The 12,878-nt window shown below is 41.0% G+C and overlaps 1 protein-coding gene across 5 annotated transcripts in view; it reads right to left on the bottom strand.

Annotated features, from left to right (window-relative positions):
- Window positions 1–12,878, bottom strand: part of Wdpcp (WD repeat containing planar cell polarity effector) — a 303,350-nt gene that overhangs the window by 142,412 nt on the left and 148,060 nt on the right. For all 5 annotated transcript variants that reach the window (XM_052734725.1, XM_052734723.1, XM_052734724.1 and 2 more), the window contains one exon: window positions 1,917–2,526. In XM_052734725.1, the coding sequence (XP_052590685.1) occupies window positions 1,917–2,526 (610 nt within the window). The remainder of the gene's footprint in view (window positions 1–1,916; window positions 2,527–12,878) is intronic.

Raw genomic sequence — 12,878 nt, forward strand, 5'->3', positions numbered from 1 at the left:
AGCTGAGTAATTTAAGGGAAGGAGAGAAGAGAAAGAAAAGGTAGGAGAGAGAGAGAGACAGAGACAGAGACAGAGAGACAGACAGAGACAGAGACAGAGAGACAGAGACAAAGACAGAGAGACAGAGACAGAGAGAGACAGAGACAGAGACAGAGAGACAGAGACAGAGAGACAGAGAGAGACAGAGACAAAGACAGAGACAGAGACACAGACAGAGACAGAGACAAAGACAGAGAGACAGAGACAGAGAGAGAGACAGAGAGAGAGAGACAGAGAAAGAGACAGAGAGAGAGAGACAGAGAGAGAGACTGTATGTTTTAACAGACATAGAAAACATCAAGCATCCACTTTAATTAGTTAGTGCTGTATATGGAGACATACAACTGTTAAAATGTAGTTGGTCAAAGTCTAACTGGATTATCTTATAATAACAGAGATTCCAAACATTTTTTAACAATTTTAACATTATAAACTGTCAGTGGCATTTCTACTGTTAGAAGGAACATAGGCATCATATATGCACTCTGTCTCAGGTTAATCAAATCATTTTTACCAGACTTACTTCTAACATTCAATTTGGAGGCAAATAGATCAGTGTGAAAACAGAGAAAGCAGCCAGGGCTTGACAAACACCGTGACGTCTCTAAAACCTAACTCTGCATCCACAGCAAACCCTGCAAGGTTTTCAAATGCATTTTCCTATTTTCTCTTCAAGTACATAATGCGTGTTCATTTAAAAAATGCTTTTTGTAAACCTAAGTTCCTCAAAGAATGTTAAATTATACAAAACCACCTAAAGCAGTCCTTGTTCTTTCAATACATACCTAGTAATCCAAAGCTACAAAAATCCATATTATTTCACGTTAAGGTTCCTTAGTAGAACCTTAAAAAGCTATATTATTTTTAAAAAGATATATATATATATGTATATATATATATGAGAAAATCTTAAAAGCTATATACTTTATATATATTAAAAACTTAAAGGCTACTTTATAATTTATAGACACTAAGAAAGACCTTAAATATTTCTATACAAACAGAAAAAACAAACAAAAACAAAAAACCCACAAGCTATATACTTCATATATATATATAACTTAAAGGCTACTTTATAATTTATAGACACTAAAAAAGACCTTCAGATATTTTCTATACAAACAGAAAAAACAAACAACAAAAACAAAAAACCCACAAAGTTACACAAGATCTTCAGTAAATTCTAACTAAGTATCTGACTTAATTTCCCTTTAAACATTTGCTCTACACAATTTCAACCTGGACAGCAACAGACATGGATGAGCTAAAATAATTTTTATAGAAAAGTATTACATTCTATAACACAGGTTTTCACGATGAATTCAGTTAATTTAAAATTTTTGATCTATCTATTTCTTATGGAATATTTTAGACAATTATTTCAGAAAAAATAGAGATGAAAGTTCAGATTTTAAAAATATTTATTATATATTTGTGTATGTGTGTGCACACTTACATGAGTTTCTGTGTACCATGTGTATGCAGTGCTTGGGAAGGCCAGAAGGTGGCATCAGCTTCCCTGAAACTGGAGTTACAAGTAGTTATGAGCCACCATGTAGGTGCTGGCAACTGAACCTGGGTCCTCTGAAAGAACAGCAAACACTCTTAACCCTTGAGCTATCCCACCAGCTCTGAAAATTCATACTTTTAAACCATCATTATGGACAATTAGCACAATTTCCAAAGTCTCCAATATTTAACATTCTTTTGCTAATTAGAAAACTACCCACAGTGTTTTCAAAGAACCTATAGGCAATCACTGAAAGGTAAACATACTTATGGGATGACAAACAAAAAACCTACCATTTGAAGAATAGTTTGATGCCTTAGCTATGTAACCAACATAAACAAGGTACTTACCAGTCTACTTGACTTACCAAGTTTAAACAACAGCACACCCACAGGTCCTCTGCTGAACCTGAGGAAGAGGAGATCATAGATTTCTCCTCTTTCAGACTTCTGGGAAACAACAGGAGAAGCTATCCACTGCATTTGAACAAGACTGCTTGAAACATCAAAGAATTTATTGAATTGCAGAGTCTCCCTGGGTAAGCGATCTTCAGCCAAGAGCTGGATGTTAATAGGGGCTAGAGCAATGTCAAAAATTTGCAGTTCCCCTTGGTTGCTGCCAACTAGCAGAATGGCACCACTTGGGTGGCAGCTTATTAATGACGGCAAAAGTTCAGCCTGGGCCAAGAGAGTCACTCCGCGGTGCGCTTCATAGAGAATTACTGACGAGTCTTCACAGCCCACAATCAGTTTGTCTTCAGTGGAATTCCTGCAACAGCTGATGGCCTTCGATTTTAGTGGTATTCTGGTAACTGACACGCAATGGAGTTTGTTCCGGACACATTCATAGACACAGCTGTCAGCCATGGGCTCCTTGTCTACACCGCTGGAGCACTCCACTGTGAACACCTGATGAGGCTGTTTGGTGCCAAAGTGAACATCCAGAGGATTCCATTCTGTGCGAACAGAACTCAGAACCTGTAAGAAATGTGCTAAGTCCATTAAGACAGACCTTGGTCTTGGTTCAGCTGTCATGCACAGGACAGCCTTTTAATTCAGAATTCACTAAAGACCTACAACTTCAGCTCAGGCACCAGCAACAGCAGTACACAGTAGTACACAGTGCACATAAATATTTCAGCACAGCTGCAGGAACTGAACTACATGATTACATTTAACACAGTTTTAAATGAATCTGAAAATCACTTAAAGCTGCATTCATTAATATAAAACTAGCAAAGTGGAATTTTATTAAGATAATCAGACTAGCAGAATATATTTAGAAGTTAAGAAAATTTAGGGGACTTTAAAGGGTTAAGTAATAATCACCTTTCCACCCACCACCCTTACCAATTTTGAAATTATTAATAGATGATTGCCTGGGTAGACAAAGGGAAAAAGCTTTCGTGCTCTATCAAGTATTAAAGAATTACTTTGCTATCATAAAAAAAAAACATGACACATTGCTGTATAAACAAGTTCTCAATAGAAAGAAATAATGTAATATGCTAGCTTTAAATGAGATAAGAAACTAAAAATTAATAAATGATACATGTTACAACTTGTGAAAAATCAATTTAAAAGCATCTTTAGTGTAATAGAAAAGAAAAATTTATTTTACCTGTCCACAGAAACACCAAAGCAGAAAAAAAGAAAACAGGCTTTTCACTTATTCATATGTAAATGGGGGGCAGTAAAGAATGGTGTTAAACACTTTGTCCAAAAAGTAAATCACTAAATGATGTAGAACCATTAAATGACATTTTTGATAAAAATTTTCAACTGTACGCCTATAGTGCACATTGTTTTAGTAACTTATCACATGCTGTTTGAACTCATGAGAAGCAGGCTTAGGAAGTGGGGTTGCACACTTGCTTTTAGATTCACAAATGTTGGTCTCAAGGTGTTCTCCAAGGTCCCTTGTTTGGGGAGAGTCTACCTCCCCAAGTCAACTCTGACAGGGAGGGAAAAGAAAAGCAAACAGTCCAAGAGACACCGTGCCCCTGAGGACAGCTAGAAGGTGACTGTTTCCGAGGGAGGCCACTGTTGTTCATCCCACAGTATAAGAGGCCTGCAGTGGGGAGGGGAAGCTGGAAGTTCTCCACAGCCAGGTCAGCCTTGGAGACAAAGGTCACTGCTTTCGGCTGAGTGTCTAGGCACTCTGATGGTTGCGGATGTTTGTCTCTCTCTTGCTATTTATTCCTTTACTCTAGAATATACTTAGTAAAGTCACTCATTCCAAAACTGAGCCTATTGTTATCATAGATCATTCTCCGGGCTATTGTTATCATAGATCATTCTCCGGGCTACACAGAACACCACCCAAAAAAAAAAAGGATATACAGAATCTGCTTATATTTGACTGAGATCTGTCCCTGGGTTAGCAGTATGACACCAAAGTAATTTTCTTGTATGTGAAACTGAAGTAATGGAGTGTATTATTAGTACAACTCATTTAACTATTTCAACAGTTCCTTGTGAATCAAACTATTTCCAAAAGGCACCTTTGGCGGTGCTGTGGAATGCTAGGCTGGGAAGGAGGTAAGCACTGACATAAGTCTGTGGACGTGTGGGCACACACACTGAAGCCGCTGGATGGATGATGGGTATCCGACACAACCACTGTCTACTTTGTTTCTGGAGATAAGGTCTCTCACTGAATCTGGAATTCTCCAATTTACCTAGAGTAGTTGGCCAGAAACCCAGGGATCCTCCTGCCTCTGCTTCCCCAGCACTGGGATTACAAGTGTACACCACACCCAGCTTTTGATGTGGGCATAGAGACCTGACCTTAGGCCTCCATACTTGTGTGCCAGGCACTTACCAACTGAGCAATCTCTTCAGCTCTTGATGATGTTTTAAGAATTAATTCAACACCTCAGGACCAATTTAATCTTTCAACTGCATGGCTTGCTCTCACTTTCCTGTTCAGATCTTTCAATGGCAACAAACTGACTGATGGACTAATGATTTAAATTTTACCCCCTGCCTAGAACACAAAATACTACAGTAGGTCACACCAAATCCCTTACCTTACTTGTGCCCTTCGGGCTCCCGTTTTCATTCGTTAGGAAATATTTTAGTATAACTGTGTACTAGGCGCTGTTCCTGAGGAAACAGCAGTAAAAACGGTCCTCTCCCAGCCGGGCGGCGGTGGCACACACCTTTAATCTCAGCACTTAGAAGGCAGAGGCAGGCAGATCTCTGTGAGTTCAAGGCCAGCCAGGTCTACAGAGTGAGTTCCAGAACAGCTAGGGCTGATACAGAGAAACCCCTGTCTCAAAAAAAAAAAAAAAAAAAAAAAACCAAAAACCCAAAAAAACCAAAAAAGTCCTCTCCTAGAGGCTCATGTTTTGAGAAATCAGTCTCCACCTTGTGGGGCTATTTTGTAGGTAGTAGAGACTTCTGGAGTAGCACCTGGCTAGCAGAAATAAGTCACAGGGGTAGTAGGCCTTTGAAGATTCTACCTGGCCCTTTCTATTCCCTGCCTGCCACATGTGGACAGCTGCCTCTGACTTGGACCCACAGACACGGCTGCTCCACTACTTTGCCACCCCCTCTAGGGTAGGCTAAATCCTCTAAAAGGATGAATTCAAGTAAGCTTTTGCTCTTGGTAAGCTGTTCTGTCCAGGAGAAAGATCATGTTTACTGCAACTAATACAATGTGTGGTGTGCATGTGTGGAAGCCTCGTGTTGGTGTTTTTTTCCGATCTCTCTGAACCTGGTCCTTTCCAATTCAGCTAGACCGACATGCCAGAAACTCCAGGAGTTCTCTGTCTCTGTCTCCAAGGTGCTGTTTTCTGAGACAGGTGCACACCACCATGCTCAGCTGTTTACATGGGATCCAAAGCCATCTCCTCAGGCTTTCGGGAAAGCTCTCTGCTGAGCCCTAGGTTCCTGGTTTTAATGTCTGTCCCAAACTGGCACTACTTTAAGGCTGCAGAGTTTTTCAGAGGTGGGGTCTGATTAGGTGATTAGAGGTAGGCATCTGAAGTCTATACCCACCCACCTCCCAGCATGCTCTCTACTTCCTGTCTGCTGCCATGTGAGGAGTCTGCCACACACCCCTGTTGCCATAAAGTCCTCAATCTCTTCCTCACCATAAAAGATGGAAACTCCCCTGAAATTGTGAACCGAGATAAATGTTTTCTCATTTAAGTTGTGTATGTCAGTTTCTCAGTCACAGCACTGCAGAACAACCGCCTGTTCGTTCCTATGCTCTCCTGTCCCTGCGTCTGCGTTCCTTTGCTCTGGTTAGAAGGCGGGACACCGACCACAGGAGACTCTTTTAGCCTCCTTTGGGTGAGACAGGTCAGGGGATTCTTTTATTGACCTCAGAAGAGAAAGGTAGAATAAAGAGAAATGAAGAAGGCTAGAGAGATCCACCTGCTTTGGTTGTTTTCTAAACTCCTTGAGCTTAAAATATTCAGTACACTGATGTGTCATATCTGGGATGGCATTTCCTATGTCCAATCACAATTCAATGGTGAAATAAAAGGCAAGAATCAACAAGTAAACATATAGATATCCTAAATGTATACTTCTTGAGTACCATCAAGTAATAAGTCAGAGTAAGAGGACTGGGAAGTAGTAAAAGTGGGGAAGGACTATGATAGAGAAACAGAAAAGAGGCCTGTCTGATGAAGACAGTGAAGGAACCTGGGAGAAAAGAGCTGCACGCTGAGGAAGTGGGCCCTGCATTAGAAGTGCTATGGCCTGATGAGGGAGCAACTATGGCTCCAGAAAAAGGACCAAGGAAGACAGCATTAGAAACTGGCAGTTGAAGGGCTGACTAAATGATGGAATTCAACAATAAGGACTTTGATATTGTGGCTGAAATAAAATGAGAAACATAAGCCAAGTTTTTGAGCAAAGAAAGACATAATCTGACTTGTGAGTTCTAGTGTTACCCGTCTACAGTCTCCCTTACATATTTCACTGAGTTCAAACTGAAACCTGTCCTACGTTTTCCCAGCTGTATCACTTCACTCATGTCCTGTCTGCAATCAGTCTTTCTTCAGAGACTAGGTTCTTCTTACCAATCATGCTTAGCCTTGGATAAGTTGTGAGGATTAATGCTGTCAAGTGGAGACAGTCCGGAAGTACACAGAAGATGAGCCTCTAGGCATGTGTGACGGTTAGTGCTAAGCTTCACCTTGACCGAACTTGGAATTACTTGGGAGAAGTATCTCTGAGAATGTATGTGAGGGACTGTCTTGACCCCAGTGGTTAGTGTGGGAGGACGTGCTCACTTTGGGTGGCACCATTCCCTGGGAAGGGGATCCAGGATTGTATAAAAAAGGAGAGGGTGAGCTGAGCACAAATACAGATACAGATTCATTGTTCGTAGACTGTGGACACAATGTGTGAGCAGATGCTCTGAGCTCCTCCTGCCTTGACTGCCCACCATGATGGCCTTTGCCTTAAACCATGAGCTGAAATCAACACTTTCTCCATTAAGTTGTTTTGGTCAGGGCATTTTATCACAACAAGAAGAAAGGGAACTAAGCTGCCTGTGAGTAACTATCTAAATTAGATTAATTGTGAAGCCCCACCTTAACTGGAGTGGTGCTATTCTATGGGCTGGGGTCCTGAACTGAGCAAAAAGGAGAAGCAGCATGGGACTCAGCATCCACTGTTCTCTGCTGCTTGAGTGCAAGTGCAATGTGACCAGCTGACTCTTCTCCATGGTGGGTGCAGCCTTAACTGTGAGCCAGACAACTTCTTCCTTGAGTTGCCTTTGTCAGCTAGTCTATCACAGCAACAGGAAAGATGACGCATATGGAGGTAGACCAGAAGGTCCTGGTTTTCTGAAGGCCAGCTCTCTTTTATTCTAAGCCTGCCTGAAGAAGTGCTTCTGTTCTGATATGCAGTCTTCTGTTTCAGGTATTTAGTCACATGCCCTCATCTCACTATAAGCTTAAACAGCTCTCTTGTGTATTTCACACTGTTCTATACCTGTGAAGCAGCAAGCAAAAACTGAGCTAACTGGAAGCCCGCCACACATTTCAAAAGACTAAAGCAAGCGAAACACTGCAACGGCAGTTGAAGTATACCTCTAGAAAACTTAAAATTGTACAGGGGAACCCTTTGGATATACTGAATATTTTAAACTGAAGGAAACGGAAGACACCAAGAGCTATGCGATATTGAGGGAAATCTGAACTCACACTAAAATAGCCTGAGTAGAAGGGTCCAGGCAGACAGCAGCACAGTCTACAAGTTACAAGGTAGGCTCAGGATTCAGGGCTCAGGGATCAGGGGTCAGGGCTCAGGCTCGGGGCCCCAGGATCTTTTGTCTCTAAGGGTCTGTGAGACTCTCTTTAGCAGGTCTCAATCCATGCTCTGCTACTACTGTTAGTGACCATTTAAGGGAAGATGTTTTACATAGTGTAACTAAAAATGCCACTGGCTTGAACATAGCTTGACAGTGAAGCACTCAATGAATGAGGGCTTGGGTTTGATCCACAGCACTACAAAACCAAAAATAAACAAACAAACAAAAAAAGAAAATGAAACAAAAGCTACACAAAATTTTAAAGATAAAAACAAAAACAACACTAGAGATACATTTTGGTTTAAAAGTATAGTATTGTGCTACTTTTCTTTTAAGATTTATTTTCTGTCTAAATTTTATCTGTTGGGTAGCAGGGGGCTATGTACATGTGTGGAGCTAAAGTCACAGGCCAACCTGTGAGCCATCCAACACACGTGCTGGGAATTGAAATCCAGTCCTCTGCAAGAGCAGTACCAGCCTTTAACAACTGAGCTGTCTCTCTAACCCTGGAACATGCTGCCCTTCATACACATCTTAATCACTTCACTGCTCCAAAAATAGATGCCATGAATCTATACTCTGGAGATAAGAACAATGATGGTCAAAGAGATAAGCTATTGATGACCTAGGGTCTCAAGACACCCTGCCTAGAGAACACAGGTAATTTACAAATTCATCAGTTTCCCTTCCCTGTGATCAGAGGAAGAGAGAGACTCACAGGCATCAACAACCTCACATATGGAGAGGAGTCCGCAGAAAGGGAAGAAGAAAGAGGGCGAAGGAGGATGTGTGTGGTAAGTTGTTCTATGAACCCACATTCTAAGGGCCATTGTGCATAGTAATGACCACAGAAACGTGGAGTGTTAGATGATTTTCCTTAAAGATGCTTCATTCTTAGATCAATTCAATTGTTCTGAAAAGAGTGCACTCATGAAATGTAAATGGTTAACTTTAAAATGAACAAAATAATACTGTCTCCTCAAAACAAAAATTACATAAATATAAGCTAATACTGTCCATTCACCATTAGTTTCTTCTATGGTATTCTGGAGTCTTTTGACAGAACTATGTAAAGAACAGATAGAGCTGTGTTTATAACTCTCAGAATGATCTGTTAACATAAATAACCCAAACACCTGCATTTTAAAGTATTATACACTTGGCTTTAGAATTTTTCTTCTTCTTTTTTTTTAATTTGTATTTTTATTTTGCAATACAATTCAGTTCTACATATCAGCCACAGATTCCCTTGTTCTCCCCACTATGGCCCCCCTCACCTTTCCCCCAGCCCATCCCCCATTACCACCTCCTCCAGGGCAAAGCCTCCCCCGCGGACTGAGATCAACCTGGTAGACTCAGTCCAGGTAGGTCCAGTCCCCTCCTCCCAGGCCGAGCCAAGCGATCCTGCATAGGCCCCAGGTTTCAAACAGCCAACTCATGCAATGAGCACAGGACCTGGTCCCACTGCCTGGATGCCTCCCAAACAGATCAAGCCAATCAACTGTCTCATCCATTCAGAGGGCCTGATCCAGTTGGTGACCCCTCAGCCATTGGTTCATAGTTCATGTGTTTCCATTTGTTTGGCTATTTGTCCCTGTGCTTTATCCAACCTTGGTCTCAACAATTCTCACTCATATAAACCCTCCTCATTCTCGCTAATTGGACTCCCAGAGATCCACCCGGGGCCTAGCCATGGATCTCTGCATCCGAGGATGTAGAGCTAGGGGAACTCTCCTCCACTGCTGGTGGGAATGCAAGCTTGTACAACCGCTTTGGAAATCAATATGGTACTTTCTTAGAAAATTGGGAATCCATCTCCCCCAAGATCCAGCTATACCACTTTTGGGCATATACCCAAGGAATGCTCAACCACACCACAAGAGCACTTGTTCAGCTATGTTCATATCAGCATTGTTTGTAATAGCCAGAACATGGAAACAACCTAGATGCCCTTCAACTGAAGAATGGATAAACAAAATGTGGTACATATACACAATGGAATACTACTCAGCAGAGAAAAACAATGACATCATGAGGTTTGCAGACAAATGGATGGATCTAGAAAAAATCATCCTGAGTGAGGTAACCCAGACTCAGAAAGACAAACATGGTATGTACTCACTCATAGGAGGATACTAGATGTAAAACAAAGATGACTAGACTGCTACTCACAACTCCAGGGAGGCTACCTGGAAAACAGGACCCCAAGAAAGACACGGGGATCGCCCAATGACGGAGAAATGGAAGAGATCTACATGTACAGCCTGGACATGAGTGGGGGTAATGAAGGGCGAGAGTCGAGGGAAAGAGAGCTTGGGGGAGCGGGAGATCCCAGCTGGATCAACAACAGAGAGGGAGAACAAGGAATAGGAGACCATGGTAAATGAAGACCACATGAGAATAGGAAGAAGCAAAGTGCTAGAGAGGCCCACAGAAATCCACAAAGATACCCCCACAACAGACTGCTGGCAATGGTCGAGAGACAGCCCGAACTGACCTACTCTGATGATAGGATGGCCAAACACCCTAATTATCGTGCTAGAAACCCCATCCAACTATTGGCTTTAGAATTTGCTCCTACTGAACCTGATTCTGTCTATCCATCATGGTCAACACTGTGGAGGAGATGCAGCAGTTGGGCACCAGCTCGTTTTTGCCAATGGAGTCCTGAGGCAAGCTTACCACTTAGAACTCCAGTTTTCTCTTCTGAAAAGGTAGAATTGCTGTAAGAATTAAAAATAACAACTAATGTGCAAGGAACAGAAGCACCCTCAATAAACAGATTCTTTTATTGCTGGTTCTGAAAAGAAATCTCCCAATCCTTTGGCAAGGTCTATAGTTAACACAATGAATGAAAGGCACTGATCACTAAATAAAATCCATATTTCTTAAAATTTACTGTTGATACTTAGCCAAGTGCCGAGTGTAACACGTGGAGGAAAAGTTTAAATACAGAGAAGATGTGGTTTGGAAGGTAATATCAAATGGATTTTATCTTTTATTAGACTTACCACTGTACTTGGTATATGACAATGGTCAATAAATATCACGACTCCATAAATTTTAAATGAGACAAAATTTATTGAGGGATGAAAAAGAAAAGATTCAAAATTTGGTAAGTCAGACAAGGCAAAGCAGTCTCTGCTTTAACATGAAGATGAAGTTGGAGCTCAACAAGGAAAGACAGGAAAAAACCTGAGCACAGTGTCATCAAGAGGAGCTCAACAAGGAAGGAAAGGGAAAAACCTGAGCACAGTGTCACCAAGAGGAATTCAACAAGGAAGGAAAGGGAAAAACCTGAGCACAGTGTCACCAAGAGGAATTCAACAAGGAAGGAAAGGGAAAAACCTGAGCACAGTGTCACCAAGAGGAGCTCAACAAGGAAGGAACAGGAAGAAACCTGAGCACAGTGTCACCAAGAGGAGCTCAACAAGGAAGGAACAGGAAGAAATCTGAGCACAGTGTCACCAAGAGGAGCTCAACAAGGAAGGAACAGGAAGAAACCTGAGCACAGTGTCACCAAGAGGAGTTCAACAAGGAAGGAAAGGGAAAAACCTGAGCACAGTGTCACCAAGAGGAGCTCAACAAGGAAGGAAAGGGAAAAACCTGAGCACAATGTCACCAAGAGGAGTTCAACAAGGAAGGAACAGGAAGAAACCTGAGCACAATGTCACCAAGAGGAGCTCAACAAGGAAGGAACAGGAAGAAACCTGAGCACAGTGTCACCAAGAGAAGCTCAACAAGGAAGAAACAGGAAGAAACCTGAGCAAAGTGTCAGCACACCCAAGGCTATCTGATGTCAGAGGCAGCCAAGGAGGGGGGATTTTCATTCCAAAAGATGGGTGATCATGGTTCGATATTTGTGTGCATGCATGTACACATGTAACACATACATGCATGTGTTAAAATAAGTAAATGTTAAAAATGTAAAAATTTTGGCTAAGAAACAGCAGTACAAACAATCAGATGAGGTTCTAAAACTTTCTAAAGAGAATCGATTTAGCCAGGTTTAAATCAATCAGCTTTCAGGTTGAACCAGAAAAAAATTGCATTATGGTGAAATTTCATTTTCATTCTTTAAAAGAAAATCTAAAATTTTCAGGGAATGGTGGCACATACCTATCACATCTATAATCCTGGATATTGGCGGTAAAGGCAAGAAGGTCAGTTGAAGGTCACTCCTCAGCTACATGGCAAGTTCCTAAGGTTCTGAAGCCACTTGACTAAAAAACTACATAGACTCCATCCAGGAACAGCACAAGAAAGGCCCTGTCAGTCAATACGACTGATGGCCATTCCTGAAAGATATTTCAAATTCAGAAAGAACAAAAAGCAGAAAAGGAACATAGTGTTAGAGACTGGCCCACATCTTCAAGTTTCATGTTTCAGCTAGAGAGGGTATCTCTCATGAATCTTTTAAAAGTCACCCAATATGCAAATCAGGAAATTATTTAAAGAGAGGCCTTTTCTGGCACTGAAACCTTCACCAGTAGGTAAACAGGTTACTTAAAAGATTATGCAGCAGCCAGAGCTCTTAGCTTATCACTAGGATTTATTCTGAAATCTACATTCTCTATATCACTTTGCAGAATTTTTAGGAACAGGAGATAAAAAGTACATTTTATTTTTACTTCTTTTTATGAAACATTCAACACACACATAAAAGTGGAGAGAAAAATATGTGAAAAACAGCTTTAGGAAATACTATCTTTTTGCCTCAATTTTAAAAATAAAATATCACATATAAGTTGAAGCCTGCCAGGCCCCATTTCCTTCTATCCCACCCCAGAGGCAACATTATTATGAATTTGGTATTTATCCTTATGTATATTATTATAATCAATCTAGAACAGCCCTATAGAACATGTAGAATTATTCTGTTTTATAAGTTTGCATAAATGTTATTAAACTGTCTCATACTGTAATTTCATTTTTGCTCAATTTATTCTTCTGCAATTTAAGAAAGTCACACAGATATAGTTTAGTCTTCTATATAGCATTCCACCCTCCGAATGTATCACAAAATATGTTTTTATTTGCCTGTTGGTAGACA

This window comes from Peromyscus californicus, unplaced genomic scaffold (genome assembly GCF_007827085.1).
Source record: "Peromyscus californicus insignis strain IS unplaced genomic scaffold, ASM782708v3 Scaffold_13__1_contigs__length_99412109, whole genome shotgun sequence".
Classification (NCBI taxonomy): domain Eukaryota; kingdom Metazoa; phylum Chordata; class Mammalia; order Rodentia; family Cricetidae; genus Peromyscus; species Peromyscus californicus.